Here is a 16,148-nt window from a genome sequence, read left to right on the forward strand (position 1 = left end):
AATTTCTTATTTGTGAAAGCTGAAAAATGGATATAAAATAGAATCCTTCATATCAGAAACAGCTTTTTGATATTTTTAATAAAGGCACAAAAGATTGGACTCTTCAGCTTTTGCCTAATCATGCTTCATCTTTATAATACATATAAAAATTAAATGCATGTCTGAGGTTTAAAGACATATAACTATGTTTCTAGTATATGCTCTGGAGACTTACCACAGGTACTTACAGGCAATAATTGTGGTGTTTCTCAGTGACTTACAGTGTAAGCAGAGTCTAGTCATTGATAACAGCTTAATGGAAAACAGATAGACTATTCAACAAGATTAAAAAAATGTTTCAGTTTTACTATTTTTGTAATAAATCGGTCATTCTCAAAACCCTAATATGCTTCTTTCCCTTTCAAACCAGTGATGGTTCCCAACTGGAAGCTGAAAGGAAAAGAACCACTGAGAAATTTTGAACTTTGATAAGTAGCCACAATCCAAAATTTTAAACCAGTGGAAACACAGCCAGCTTTCAAGAGCTCATTGGAAAACCACTGAGTAGAAACAAATTATGCCTAAATTATACCTCGTTCAAAAGGATTTATATTTTTCTTTCTATACATACCCACATTTTAAAAGAAAATCTGAAGAACAACAGACAACATCATCTTTACTAAATCTGTGAAAAGTTAGAAATAAAGAATAATTGATGATGTTTAATTTAATTTTTTTTTCCCCTGCAGAGTACTACAGCCATCCAAGATCAAAAAACAGAGTCTGGTGAAAGGAAACTCATTTTAATGCTTCAGATTAAATCGTGTCCACAGTAATGTTCAGTTCCATTGGCATGAGCAGTCTATAGGCTCTTGAATGACGTACATAATTTCAGTGCCATTTCCTGAGCAGCGTAATGGTACAGTCAGGTTACGTGTTCCAGTTTCTCGACAACATTTACAGAATCTTAAATGGCTATCAATATTGACATTGAAAATTGTTGCAGATGGGCATTTTCCATCACAAGACGCCACGTTTATCTATGAGTAAAATAAGAGCTGAAATTAGCCATCTCAAATGTTATTACGAAGATATTACATCTCAAACTTCTTTGTGACTAAAACACATTTTTACATTTGAAAAGGACTCTGGTCTTAAAAATATTTTCTCTTATAAGACTCTTTCATTTATTCATTCAAAGTGTAGACACATATTTTGTTTCAATTAAACTTTTTTGTTGTTGTTTAATCATGTGTTCTGCCTTAACCTTGAGCAAAATGTGCTGTGGATACCAAACTTGAATCCCTAGTTTAAAAATTCATAACTTCAAAACAGCATAGCAAAATTGACGTTCTCTTCATGTTCACTGCTGAAAAGTTAAATTCTTCTAAGCAAAATGAAGGAAAGTCTGTCCTTCTCCTCAAACATTGAAGAGCAAAAGCATATCAGTGCAAAAGCTTTTCCCGTTCTTGTTCATACTGCTTGTGACTAATGGCACACCAATATCAGCTGTGTTATCACTGGTGCAAATATATCCAAAAAGTAGATGCAGTAACAAACCAGCAAGGGCAGAGACTGGCCATAAAATTATTTGTGCTCTCAACTTCAGCAGAGCAAAGATTTCTTTTCACTATTGCATTGTGTGAAAAGTCTTCTTAGCTGATACTTTGACAGAAAATAAATTGGTACTCTTTGATGAAAACTTAAGCAGAGGTCATGTGCTGGGAAATCAAGAATAGCCATAATAGATTTAGTTCTTTTGTGGTAGTTTTAAATATGATTTCTTATGCAGGTGAGGTGTACGAAAGATGCTTTGATCCACTCACTTCTAAATAAACCGTGAACAAATGGGCCATGTCCAAACAAACTAGACCAAAAGGTTACTCTTACAGCTTTCCTGAAATTTGACATAGGGAAAAAAAAAAGGCCTTGTCCTAAGCACTAATAATCTCAGTTACTATTAATAATTAATTAAATGTAATTTTGCTCAACCCTATCCAATGTTTGACAGCATTAATCCAGCTAAAGAACATATATGTAGTTCCAAACCAGCTACAGTAGATGCCACCATTTGATGGGCCAAATTCACACAATTGAAATAGAGCACCAAGGGTTTTGGGTGGGGGAAGTGGAGAGCAAAGGAGATAGAGCTAAGGATATTAATAGAGATTCTGAGGGCATGAAAACTTGGAGGTAGTTCTGGGTGATGGGCAAGGGAATTTGGACTGCGGGAAGGGTGAGTAGCCATCAAGGAAATGGGGAACAAGAAGATTCTAGGGAAAGGGATGTGGATGGAGGTGGGATGTGGGTAGGTCTTTTTGGAAGGTGGCTAGAGGGCGAAGATAAGGAATCTACACTGGAAAGTCATTAAAAGGAAGGCTTCATTTCTCGGGCCATTCATGGAATGACCTGGCCAACATTCTGGTTTCTCCTCTCTGAACCCTCTCTAGTTCTGCAGCAGGGTAGAGGGATCATAACGTCACAGAGCACCCTCAGTAGTACAGCACCATTGGCTCATAACAGACACTAAAATGAGTTTGTTTTCACTCCCTATCCTGTTCCCTAAATGTCATAACTTTTAGCCTTTCTGTCTGCAGGAGATTATTTGGCAGAGTTTTCCACAGAACTGGATGCAAGGGCAAAGTCCTTTTCATCTAGCTTAAAAACTAATGAGCTTTGACTAAATCATTCTTTTTAATAGCCTTTGCTTTAGTCAATACCATATCAATATTTTGTCATATTGCTGCCCCTTAACCTACTTTGTTGAAGTATCTGTGAAGGTCTCCACAGTCTTCTCTTAACTGTGGCAAATAACTGTATTTTCATCTACATACTTAAACTCCCTCACTAACAACCCTTCTTCTAAAACTGAATAAATACGCGCCACACTCTTACATCTGCTATTAAACTTTGGGCACGTCACTGTTGACCTCCTTTCAGGATGGAAATGAACCTGCTGAACTTTCAATCCGTGATGATACTTTGCCTCTTCCCTTATGACTGTTCAGGTTCCTCAAGAGAATCTCACCAGAGACCTTTTGGAAGTCTGAATATGTTGTGTTGATCGCTTCTCCTTTAAATGCTTCATGAGAAGCACATTTGCCCTTGGATACGTCCTGGGTTTGTAGCTGGGACTACACAGAAGCTGAGAATTAAGATCTCTTAAACAGACCCATAAATAAATGGGATTGTGAATTTGTGATATGGAGAAATGTGCTACATGGAGAAGATGCCTAGAAAGTAAATGTTTGAATTCAAAGCGGAATGCAGCAGTGTTCCCATCACCTCCTAAGTGGAAACATTTCTACTCCTCTTTTGGAGTGGGATGTTATTTCATGGTGAAGAGTTCAATGGCTCTGTTAGTTCCAAGCAATTCTGCTGTGTACTTTCCATTTGAAGCCAGATGTTTTTCTAGGTAGGAGGGTAGAGTCTTTCAGCCATAGGAACAGCTAATTTTACTCCATTTAGGAGTAGAATAACATTCCTAGGGTGAAAGGTCTGCTTTTGTGAAGACAGCAGCATTTTTTGTTGCTTGTTGATAGCTGTAACCGACTTCTTAATAGTTGATTTGGTATGCCATAGGCTCAGAATTAAACAAAGCTCTCTTATGCTTACCGGGCTTTGACTTATACAGTCATGTTTTCTTATGGTTGTCCTGATTGTCATTTTCTGGCAAATCCTTTCTTCCTTTTTGCCTGATAAAATACAGAAAATGCATAATGAATCTATGCACTTTTTGTACTGTATTTCCTACTAAAAAAGTGAAACTATTAAAACCATTTTAATAATTAAACTTTGTTTTCTTTGATGTACAAAATGAAAGTGTTACTCATAATTAAATATTTTTAGAAAATACGTTAATAAATCCTTCCTGTGCAGAATTATCAATTTTATAGCTGAGACATATGAGGCATCAAATGGCCCATTAAGCTATACAGATTTTATAATTATTAAAATAATAATATCATTTTAAATCGCACATATGGTAAGACAAATATAAGAATTAGAAAAACAAGGATGTCTCAAGTAATTTTGAATGTTATTAGAATTAATTCTGTTTTAATAGCAAAATTGAATGTAAATGAGATTTTGATTCTGCGTTTTAGAATATTTTCAGAACTTCACATTTGGTAAGGTAAAGCTGTGAATGTAATTACAGCCTTGATGCTATTTTGAATGATTAAAATGTAAATAAAACTATATAATGTCAATATATTTTAGAGAAACATGTACTTCAAGGAAGCTTTGAAAGAGAGAGATGCATATATTTGCTAAATATTGTGCAGTGGTTACTACCAGAACAGAACCGTGTAGCACTGAGTCAGCATATGGATCTAGGAGCAGGGAAATACTGATTTTTTAAGTACATTCTGGAAGATATTGGTAGGAGGTTTTTTCTTTTATTTGAAAAATAAAGCTGTAGAGTGCAATGCAATTTTTAACATAATAAAAATCATAATATAATACAGAAACAATTAAACATATTACTTTTTTGTGCTTCACTCTATATCAGCAGTTTTTAAGATATTTAAAAATCAGGCTAGCCATGGAGTACAGCTAGATATTATTCTGTGCATTGCAGGATCAAACAAGATTCTGTTACTGAAGTAGCAGATCACTGTGCGATGGAAGTTGTTATCCTACAGGGTCTTGGCTTTCCCTCCTCAGCAACACTTAAGAAAAAGAAGTCCTGTGGTATTTCCATCAGAAAACACTTGCCAGCATGGACATGTGTAGGCAACACAGTCTGTACTTCTACAAGCTGTACAGAGGGATATATGACATTTCAGATTATAAGGTGCTGATGTCTATTGAAAACTCTGCTGCTATACTTTTCTCGCTCCCACCTTCAGCTATCAAGAAGATCTGCATTCAGTATCAGGTGTGCTTTTTTCACTCACTCCTTATTTGAGTAAGGAGCTTCTGTGACTTACCTATCCTTAAAAGCAAATAATTACAATCATAATGCCACAGTTCTGTAACATTCTGTGATTTCTGGCACAAAGAATATTTATCAACATGTAAATGTATGTTCCCCCACCTCCCAACATATTCATAACTTCGTAAAACATGTTATTTGTGACAAAGAAATACAGCATAAATCCATATCTGCAAAGGTGAGATCAGGCATTAGTGCACGCTATTGCTCTATTTTAAGGCAAAACCAGTTCATTCAGAGACCTGGAGTCAGATTTAGAATCTCTTGGTAACAGTATTCATGGTGATGGTATTTTTTAAAGTAACATTTCTTACTAGAGCTACCCTGCTCAGTAAGTTCACGTATTAAAACCAGTTTCAGAAGTGGACAGGAGGAGGATCCATCAGCAACACATACCATAAATGGATGAGACTAATTCTGACAGGTGCTGAGCAGTGAACCCCAACAAGGCTTTAGGAAATGACTGATCTGGGCGGCTAATAAGGGATCAGCATCTCTCAGTATCAGCCCCAATACCATTAACTTCACGGTAACATTTAACAGTGAGTACAGCTATATGCATATATCAAGCAGTGCTTAAACTATTATTTTAAAAAAGAAAAAAAAAAAGAAAATACATTATTAAAAGTAATACCTGGTTCACAATTAATACTATCAGTAGGCACTACTGGACTAATGGCAAAGGGCAATAGACCCAATCCAGAACCTGGCAGAATCATTAGGAATGTAAGTTTCTCATGAAATAAAAACATTTTTTATATAAATGACATTTCATTAATTCTTACACTGCCAGCTGCAATTTATCTTTTAGCAAAAGATGATGAACTTTCCTGTTAGTCTTCCAAATTTAGAAACTCTGCAGCTGCTTCAAGTCTCACTAAGTATGGCCTAAACTTTATTGCTCTCCTGGTTAACACAAAATTGGAATGATGCTTCCTTGTAAATCAAACTTGTGCAATGAGTCTCTCTAAGGCAAGGTAAGAATTAAATATATGCTCTCACTTTTGCATGCATTGAATCAAGCTCTTTTAGAAAGATTATTTGTTCCCATTAAAACCCCAAGGTGTTGCAAGCTCTATTTGTAAGTACTCTTTTTAACTGCTTCATCACAAGGCACATGCTTTTAGTTAAAACAAAATAAAATAGCATATCATGTAGGAATTATATCTGGGTTTGTAGCAGCCACCTCAGCAAATATTTCTGAAGTATAACGATGCATTTCCTGAGGCCACAGCATATGGCCAAAATGATGAATCCTCCTGGTCAACAGAAAGCCAGTAGCCACTAATAATTTAGGTAATTTGGGGGAATTTATTAAATATTTTTCAACGTAGCTTATCTCATTAGAGGAAAAATACCGAATAATGAGATTTTAGTGCAATTCTGGTATGTGACTTTGCTGCTTCTCATTAAAAAAAAAAAAAAAAAAAAAATAAAGGTATTTTATTGTATTAAAATAGCTTTTATTTTCTATGTTTTGGGTACAATAGAACAAGAATACTTGCAATTCACTTTCAAAGCTTTGCATATCTTGGAAACCTGAGTATTGTTTTGTGTTTAATAAATATTAATATTTCCCCTTATATCACTGAATTATTTACAATACGTTGCACTTCTGAATTTTAATAACTGTGCAATGCATAGTTATGTCTGTGACTTCCTTTTCAATATTATCAAGTAAAGGCTTGCCTAAAAATGTTCCAAAGACTAATTTTCTTATAATGTTGAACATAAAAAAAGGCTAAAAAAAAAAAAGAGGGGGGAGGATTTTCTGTGGCATTTAACAAGTTTTTGCTCTACACAATAAGTTAACACAACAGTGTTTTATTTTTATGTATATATAATTAAATAGCTTGATAATAAAACCTTTTCTAGTCAAAACTGCAGAGAAAACCAATTAACTTTTAAAATTGCATGTCTTATGAAACCTTTATATTAGGTTTCATCACAATTCTTCATGTTTTAAAGTTACGCACTCAGAAAATGTGAATGTATTCCCAGATAGTGAAAAGTCAAATTTATGTAATGGTTGCTAATATCGGTATTACTATAAATTTTCCTCATTTGGAATTAAAAATTAAAAAAAAAAAATCCAATATTTTAGCCCTAGAAAATACATACTTGTGATAAAGAATAAATTGGTAAGTTTAGAGACGTATTTCAAAACAAAAAATTAGGAATCAATTTTAGGGAAGGAAATCCTTATCCTTTTTGGTGAAAATCGTATTTTAGAGGCACCTTAGGAAGAAAGAGAATGTTTTCATTATTTCGGTTGAGATAACTTCTTATCTTCCACAGGTTATATTTGGAGAAATTTGGTTATACTCCAGAACAACAGTGTTACAAATCACCAAGTCAGCAGCCAGATGAAGCAAGACCTTTTAAAAGGAATAGTTAGTTAACTATAACATTTTTCTGTGATTTGGGGAGGGACTGCATGCTTTTTCCTTCTTTATGTCCCAGCAACTGAGGTTAAAAAACAAGCCCTCCAAAACCAAAGCCAAACTAGCACATACTGCAGCCTTCAGCACTTACAGGTCTTGCAGCAGCCATCATTGTACGTCTGCACAATTCCTCCGTTCTAGGAAAATAAGAGGAGAATATATCAAAAAAGACTGTGCCCAATGCAAATATGAATTGTATCTCAAGACATTCTATGTTTTAAATATGTCCAACTAATAAAAGATAATATCACTGATAATTGCACAGATATAATCAGCTGAAGGTTTGGTTCACAAATTCTTTACAGCCTTTGACATCGAAAATAAAGTTGTCACTGCTTATCTGATCTGATCTAGTCTCCTTTGAATAAGCCACTTTGTTTCTATGAGCATCTTTTTATGTCATCCACTACCATCTATTTCCTCACCACTGAGATTTATTAGGATAGTTCAAAAAATTCATATATGCAACTTCGCTGATGATTTACACTGATCATATGCCAAGGAGAAAAGTAATACCTAATAAGTAGCTCTTTACAATATTAACTATATATGTGTATGTACACACTTCTGAAAGAGAACATTATCTGCAGAATTTCAGAACCATCGGTGTGCTCAATTCTTTTTCTCGGATATAGTCTGTTACTGATTTCTCCTAAAATTGCTTGTTAGCTAGAAAGTAGAAATGTATGACAGTGAAGAAAATGTCCTTTTGAAATTAAAAGAGAGCATGAGAGGAAGAAAGAGAGAGACTGATTCGGAACCTGTCAGAATATGTGCAAGCAATAAACATGCACCCACAATTTTCGTATATAGCTCAGATCTGTCTGTCAAGCAGACAACTGAACACAAATAGCACCCTTACAGCAACAGCAGACAAAAGCCCTTTTAAAACTTCCATCTTTTCACGCTAGCATACATACTTTATCTCATTACTGAAAAAATACTGAATTAGTTGTTTCAAAACTTCTTAAAAGAGCACTTAAACTCAGCCTCTTAAATCCCTGTTCCCAAGCTGCCTGTCAGAAGAGCTTTCTCCTCGACTGCTGTCTCAAGTCTATGCTCAGTATCTCTGAAGAACAGGTCAGACTGAGTCAGGATGTGAATTTCAGGGCTTCATTCTTTAAAATCTTCATCATTATTACTAAGGAAAGATCCTAATAGACATTGGCAAAAAGGATTCCAAGGAAGAAACTAGAGCATAAAGTCAAAGTAGAACAAACATTAATTTTAGATAGAATGCCTTCTTCAGGACTGGAATAAATAAGGACTTTCTGAAACAAATGCAATGCATAAATAGGACTTGTGCTAAATTTATAATCTGTAGTCAAGGCAGCAATGGTACTTACCCTCTCTATATGTATATTTATTTTATTTTTGTTTGTAGCTTATATTGAATATATGGTGTAATACAAGTGCAAGAATTATAAGAAGTAGTATAAAGTTAGAGAAGTGTTGAATTAGGAATTAAAATTGTAAACAAACACATGATGTACATGAAGCATCCACATTCTTCAAACCAGTTTATATGTATATGCCCAATTTACGTTTTTAGACATATGATGAAGGTAGATACTCATTCTTGCATGATAGATATTTTCTGTTATGTAACGTATTTTTGTTATGTTACACAAGGTTAGTTTAAGAGACAATAAAGTTTATATATATTCTGTCATCTTTCTCATCTTTGGCAGCTTAAGGAATTTTAAATATAGCCCACTTCGACCTCCAGAATTGCCTGTTCTAATTTATTCAGTGTATGTACACTACGAACTTGGCAAAGTGTTATTCCAAACTAAAGTAAGACATGGTGATTAGCACTTTATATAATGGTATCACAAGCATGATTCCAATTCCACAATACTTTAACATCAGTCACCACTAAGACAAACGTTCATACTCTTCACAGATATTTTGTCAGTCAAAAAGCAAACAGGAACATAGAAAACAACACTGTAAATTGCTCACATACATGTTTTTACTTACCACTTTTTCAGTTTAAAGAAAGTGCATGTGATGTGCATGCGCTGTCAAGTGTAAACCAAACTCCAGATCAGTTATTGTCACTTACCTCACTCAAAGTACAAACCTTTGTACACTCAGTGTCATTAAAAGGAGGGCAGACAACACCTGATGCCAGTATGACAGCCCCCACAGCAGTCTTTGCACACTTGTAGTTGGTGCAGTTGGAGCTCCATGTGCTCCCTTCCTGAATACATAAAACAAAACCATTGACAGGAGAAAAAATAAAACTTTCCAGCTTTATCTTCAACACCAAATGTCTGAAAAAGTGGTGCACTCATACTATAGCACCTACTGCAGTGGAAAGTTTGCTGCAGACCACCCATGGGCAGCAAAGGGAAAGACCGTCCTCTAAATACCACTGGCTACTCCTGCCTGGATCCACGGCTCTAGTCTCCAGCATGATGCTCAGCACAGCTTCCCTAGTGCAGAACAAAAGGGCTCTGGGCCAGAAAAAAGGTCTGGTAGTTTCTTTTGCTCCAAAAGCAATGGGAAGCATGAATCAAGTCATGGCTGCATCTAAATTTCCTTGTATGTGGATGCTGGAACACACCATCAGGATCCTGAACCCCAGTGCTTCAGTTTGCACACTTTCCTTCTGTAGCAACCAAAATGAAGAGGGGAGTGGGCCTGGGAATAGGGGGACATAGGAGTCCTGATGTGGACTCAGAAACTGCTAACTCATCTAAATCCCAGTATATGACTTTTTCAATTTGAACCCTGCCCTGCATTTAGAGCATATCCAGCCTTAAGCAAATGCTGACATTCATGTATCTTTGTAGAAAATATTACAACCAATAAAATGAAATAAGGTGTTCACCTAGAGTGAACTGACAAGTCTTTAAATAAACATGCTCTTTTCCTATCATATACCATAACTATTCCCTAAGTGCATAGCCAGCAGTTAGGAAGTATGAAGAAGGACACGCAGTATGAGTTAACTGAGAAGTGACTGTCAGATGACTGTTTAGCATATCATTATGGCTATTTTCTATCTCTGCGCAAAGGCACTTACCTCGTACACAATCAGTGTTCCATTCTCAGTATGAAAAGAGCAGGACACATTTTGGCAGGTACCACAACAAGTATGGTGATTGGAGGAAGGAATATATATTTGATGCTGGAAAGAAAGAAAAACAAAACAAAACAAAACAAGACAAAACAAACAAAAAAAAAAGAAAAAAACATACAGTATATGAAAATTAATTTATTTCTGAAACTAAAAATAACAAGAGAAACAATATATAAATGGGTGAATGCATGTGTTTACATATTCTGATATGCTTAGATATGGTGCTAGAAATTACATTTCAGAATAATCCTAGAGACAAAAGGTACACATCATCACTATTAAGTTCTCAGGTTCTTGCTGAGCAAACAGGACTAGCAAAAGTCTTCACTTTGACTTCGATCCTAATTGTGTAGTTTTTCTCACAAATTGCATCATTCCTGTATTTTAAGGATACTCACCCCTTCACATTGCTGGGAGCAGTTCATCATTGTAAAATGCATGGCATTGTATCCTGTGTTCTGGTCTTTTTCTTGTAAACACTGTACTGTGTAACAAAGGTCTCCATCCAAGTACTGAATCACTGACTGTCCAGGATTCAGTACTGTGACATCTTGGAAGATGCACACATCATCCTTCTCTAACACCAAAAGAAACAAATGTTACCAGAAGGGAAAAAGAAATCATCAAGCAAATTAACAGGATCACTGGAGACAAAAGTAGGGCAAAGTCCTACTCTCTGCTAAAGTTTGCTCACTTTTAGACTTGATTTGGTCTGTGATTTTTATTACCAAGCAAGGAGGAGGGGGAGATATAATTCAGCTTAAGAAAATACTACAAAATGCAAAACTGTCTAAAATGTATAGTGTTACTGCTATGGAAGGAACAAAAATATCTGTTGTTCTTATTTTGAAAGAGTTCTAATATTTAACATTAGGCAAAGCACACTGTATGAATTATTCTGTACATCACAAAATGTAGCTTTTCTGTCAATTAAAATAGTATGTCTACAGTTACCTGTGGGAAACAACCATGCTCAAGCTGTACTCAAAGTGTGTGCCTTGCTCCCAGAGGCAGTTTAGCCTGGGCTGCAGTGATGATTGCAGCACACCTGAAGAACCCACATGCACAGTACAGCTGAAATTTGGTCTACCTGGGGTAGCTGAGTGAGGGAAGGGAGCAGAGATTGGATCTTAAGACTGGGCACCTGCCGTTGTGCTGTCTGACAGGTCTGTGAGATGTCATCTCCTTAGTGCTCGATAGTTCAATATGCAGTTGAACGTGAGTCAACAGTGTTTGAACATGAGCCAACACTGTACCAGGGGAGGTTCAGGTTGGACATTAGGAAAAGGTTCTCTACCCAGAGGGTGGTGGAACACTGGAACAGGCTCCCCACAGAGGTGTCACAGCCTCAGGCCTGACAGTGTTCAAGAAAAGATTGGACAATGTCCTTAGACATATGGTGTGAATTTTGGGTTTGTCCTATACAGAGACAGGAGTTGGACTCAATGATCCTTGTGGATCCCTTCCAACTCAGGACATAATATGACAGTGAGCTAGGAGCAGTTGCACTGCTGAGACTCAACAAAGGTTCAGAACCCACTTCCTACCTGCCTCTTGCCATAGAGACAGTACCTGGCTTTGAAACCACGGGTAGTTTTACAACACTCCTGTGCCCCACCAATACAGACACAAAATGGATGGGTTGGCAGACAAAGTATCATTTTCAGAAAAGAGAGCATAATTGCATAGATAGGCAGACATCCAGAAAATCAAGATAATAGACTGTTTATGTTTGAGAAGGTTGTTATGGTCCTACTTCTGCTTCCTTTGTGTGCCCTTTTACTAAAAACTAAAAAAGAAAAAACAGATAGCAATATGAAAAGTTACCACAAATGTAGTGAGTGCATCCACAAGCACTGGAAACACTACTGTCTATTCTTTTAACTTCTCCCTGAGTATAAAAAGATGAAAGAGTTTTCAAAGTCATACACAATTAAATGTAGTGCTAAACAGACAGTTTTTCTCTAAAAATGTAAAATATTACTTTCCTTACTTCCACCCCTGCTTTCATGAAAGAGAAAAATTGCAACGCACTCAAGGAGCAGCAGCATGTTCAGAGTTATTCAATGTATTTATCTCTTTTAAAAGGAGCAAAGGACTCCATTTTCCTCTAGGAATGCATATAAAGAGCAGAGGGGTTAAACAGCAATTTTTCCTAAAGCAAAAAGTTATTTCAGTCATAAACATATTAACAGAAGACTGCCTTCTATGAATTTTCTTCTAAAAGATCGGTGAAAACTATTCAAATTTGTAGCTCCTGCTCAGACTTTACATTATGCAGTCTTCACAGAAAGGTAAGAGAAAGTCAAGCTACAGGCACTACCCCTGTCACTGTGGTAATAATGGGAGTTTCAAAATTTACTCATAATTGTTTTCCAGATCACAGTCTCTATTACAAGAAGGTATGTGAAGAGCAAGATGTTTATGATTTCTTATATCAGCTAAATTCTGTAATGTTAAATCATTTTAATTAAAAGCATAAATGATTAACAAAATAACATATTTCTCCAGATGATACGTATGATCATAAAGCTCATTCCTCATTAATTATTAAAAGCAATGGGGAATTATTTACATGGAAAACCTTCCCAGCATATTGCTTCAAGGCAGCATTGAGCAGAATAATATTACAGTTGTTTTTTTCTTTTGATGTTTTTGATGTCTTAGAACACACAAAGTGAAATTTCCCCAAGGAACAGTTGACAAGACTGGGCAGACACTTGATGGAGTTACAGCCTGTCCCTGTCCAGCCTCATCACATTGTACAACAAATTGAAATGGAATGGAAAGGAAAGGAAAGGAAAGGAAAGGAAAGGAAAGGAAAGGAAAGGAAAGGAAAGGAAAGGAAAGGAAAGGAAAGGAAAGGAAAGGAAAGGAAAGGAAAGGAAAGGAAAGGAAAGGAAAGGAAAGGAAAGGAAAGGAAAGGAAAGGAAAGGAAAGGAAAGGAAAGGAAAGGAAAGGAAAGGAAAGGAAAGGAAAGGAAAGGAAAGGAAAGGAAAGGAAAGGAAAGGAAAGGAAAGGAAAGGCAGGAGCAAGAGGGCTGAACATCACTAATAAAAATATCTAAAGAACAGTGCTTACCAATTTACAGGTCAGCATAGTAGTGTTTTGACAGCTACATTCTGAGAACAAGAAAAGTATATTAGTCAGTTAGCTAATCGTTAGCTTTTGTTAACAGCAATGATAAGGAATAAAGCACTAATTACCACAGTGCCATTCTGGACAACACTGCCCAGGTATTTTTTCCTTCACAAGTGTCTTTTCATCTGTGCAATTCATAGGAGGCTCAGAACAAAGATTTTCATCGCAAACTAAATGGAGGGAAAAGACATGTATGAGAATTTACTCTTCTTTTTTTTTTTTTTTTCTCTCAGCTGTAAAGCACTTTTCTGTAAGATAACAGGGAGCAATGGCCCTCCTGGAATGACACTAAGAAGAAAATACTTGCCTGTCTTATCAGAGGTGGCTTCCTGGGACTCTGGAAGAGGACTACGTACTAAGATCTAACTTTCTACCTGCCAGAATTTGGCAAAACGAGTGCCAAACACCTTTGCAGAAACTTTCACCTGGGTACAAACAGTAGGAAAAGGAAAGGACCCAAATATGGAACCAGCTGAAGAAAAAATTACTGAACTCCAAACTTACTGGAAGACAATTCAACTACTTGAAATTACCCAAAGGCTGCAATAGGAGAGAAGTTAATCAAAGCTAAGCAGTTGCCCTTGTAGACAGTACTAAGAACGTACAACACAGTTCGTTTTATGAGGCTACCAAAGAGACTACATTACACTGCAAATATTTTTCTTCTGGCTGCTCATTGTTTGAATAGTAGTCAACCCAGGAGTATTTGAAACCCTTGGCCTACTCCTTCCCCTAAAAGCTAAAAGTGCGAAGAAACTGCCTAAACAGTAATGAATGGTACAATAGAACAACAACATAGACACGATCAGATATTTATACTCCAAGAATGGGATTCAGTTCCATGGTAACTAATGGGTATTTAGATCACCCTGAAAGTGGCTATATACTATCTTGTGAACTATATAACCTCTTCAGACTCCGCTGACTGTGTTGATTAGACCACCACTGAGTATACCAAGAACTTTGAACTTACCTCAAATGCAGACACCCTCATTTAGCTTTCAATTCCTATCTGAAGCCCACCCTAAATGATGAATCAAAAAAATATCCACACACACAGACTGTCATTTTTACTAAATCTGGTAACTTATTAAACTGACAATTATCACACTCACCACAGTAGTAATGAGGACAACAGTAATGTATGGTATGAAGGTCTACAGTGAGAATTTCCCCTTCATTACACAATGGAACTGGCTCAATACAGGATTCGCAAACTAAATTAAAAAACATCAGACATTTACAAAGTTTTAAATAATAAAAAGTTAGCACATGTGAATTCTATTTAACAAGCTATATAAAAAGTTTGGATAACTGACGTGTTATGGATTGACATGGAAACATAAAAATATAGCAAAGTTCAAGTATGAGATTCAAAATGATGTTAGAAATAAAAGATCCCAGCACCCAAGAATAATTCATGCTTCAGTCAGCCTGACCCGTGTGAAGCCTCACTCACATCTCCAAGAATTCCTGGCTTAATTTGTTAGGTTTAGAACTGTAGACTTTTTTCATAAATACCTGACTATTTCTTAGTTATTCATAAAAATTGTAGAGGCTTTTTTACCACAGAGATAAGAGAAACAACAGGGATCTTCCTGTTTTGCTTCAACAATAAATTGATCTTCTCTGCAGTCCAGCTGGGAAGCATTGAAACAAACCGAAGGATCACATTCTGTAGGACGTGAAATAAACAGTCTTTTTAAAAGAGTCAGAGAAACAATACTAAAAAAAAGATAAAGAAAATCTATTCTTCATCTCCTTATTAAAACAATATATCCCAAACTGACTGCAAAACAAAAGTAACACAAAAAATATTGGAGAGTGAGAAAAAGAAATACATAATTGCCTGGTGCTATTTACAGTGTCCCATTCTGTTAACAATCAAAACAACTTGTAGGACAGATTTTCTTACAACACATAATACAAGTATGGAAAATGTCCCAGCAACTGTGGTTTTGTGTTTCCCTTACCACAACGGTACTCTGGACAGCAGGAGAGAGGGTGGTAGCCTACCACTAATTTTTCATTTGGTTTGCACGTTGGAATAATGGCATCACACAAGGACATGTTACATTCTGTGGGATAAAAAGACAATCAATTTCGTCATATTTGAACAGATACAAGTGCAGACTCTATAGTTTGAGATATTTATACCATCTAGTATAGAGATCCACAAACTAAGAGCAGCCCAAGTCAGCTTGAAGTGCACTCCATACCATGACGTAAACCTCCAGGCTCAGCCTGGGGCTGGTATAGCTCCATTCACATGGCACTGTGCAAGCACAGTTATATCCCTCTTAAAGTGGGTATTTACTTGCTCTGCTTCCTACACATGAAGTCAGCTAAAATCTGCCAGTGAAAATATTTCTTAAGTAAATCAACAATACAGTGTTGGTTACAGGTATCTAACTGATAGTCAAAAGCACCATGTCAGCTGGACCATTCGTTCTCATTTTCCTTGAAGATGTTGTGAAGAATTAAATATCTTTAGCTCGACATCTTTTTCTAACAACCATGGCCAGACAGAATATTAGTATTCAGTGATTAGGTC

The 16,148-nt window shown here is 36.2% G+C and overlaps 1 protein-coding gene across 1 annotated transcript in view; it reads right to left on the reverse strand.

Annotated features, from left to right (window-relative positions):
- Positions 1–818: 818 nt before the first annotated feature.
- The window catches only part of OTOGL (otogelin like), a gene marked incomplete at its 3' end in the record, with an annotated part of 91,155 nt that continues 75,825 nt past the window's right edge, over positions 819–16,148 (reverse strand). Inside the window, exons 47-59 of the mRNA XM_082072954.1 lie at positions 15,568–15,672; positions 15,162–15,269; positions 14,710–14,811; positions 13,660–13,764; positions 13,535–13,575; positions 12,281–12,344; positions 10,852–11,030; positions 10,397–10,501; positions 9,449–9,568; positions 7,454–7,499; positions 5,553–5,624; positions 3,595–3,674; positions 819–1,019 (exon numbers count right to left, since the gene is read on the reverse strand). Coding sequence (XP_081929080.1) covers positions 819–1,019; positions 3,595–3,674; positions 5,553–5,624; positions 7,454–7,499; positions 9,449–9,568; positions 10,397–10,501; positions 10,852–11,030; positions 12,281–12,344; positions 13,535–13,575; positions 13,660–13,764; positions 14,710–14,811; positions 15,162–15,269; positions 15,568–15,672 — 1,328 coding nt within the window. The remainder of the gene's footprint in view (positions 1,020–3,594; positions 3,675–5,552; positions 5,625–7,453; positions 7,500–9,448; positions 9,569–10,396; positions 10,502–10,851; positions 11,031–12,280; positions 12,345–13,534; positions 13,576–13,659; positions 13,765–14,709; positions 14,812–15,161; positions 15,270–15,567; positions 15,673–16,148) is intronic.

This window comes from Streptopelia decaocto, assembly GCF_964273445.1.
Source record: "Streptopelia decaocto genome assembly, chromosome: 1".
NCBI classification, from domain to species: Eukaryota; Metazoa; Chordata; class Aves; order Columbiformes; family Columbidae; genus Streptopelia; species Streptopelia decaocto.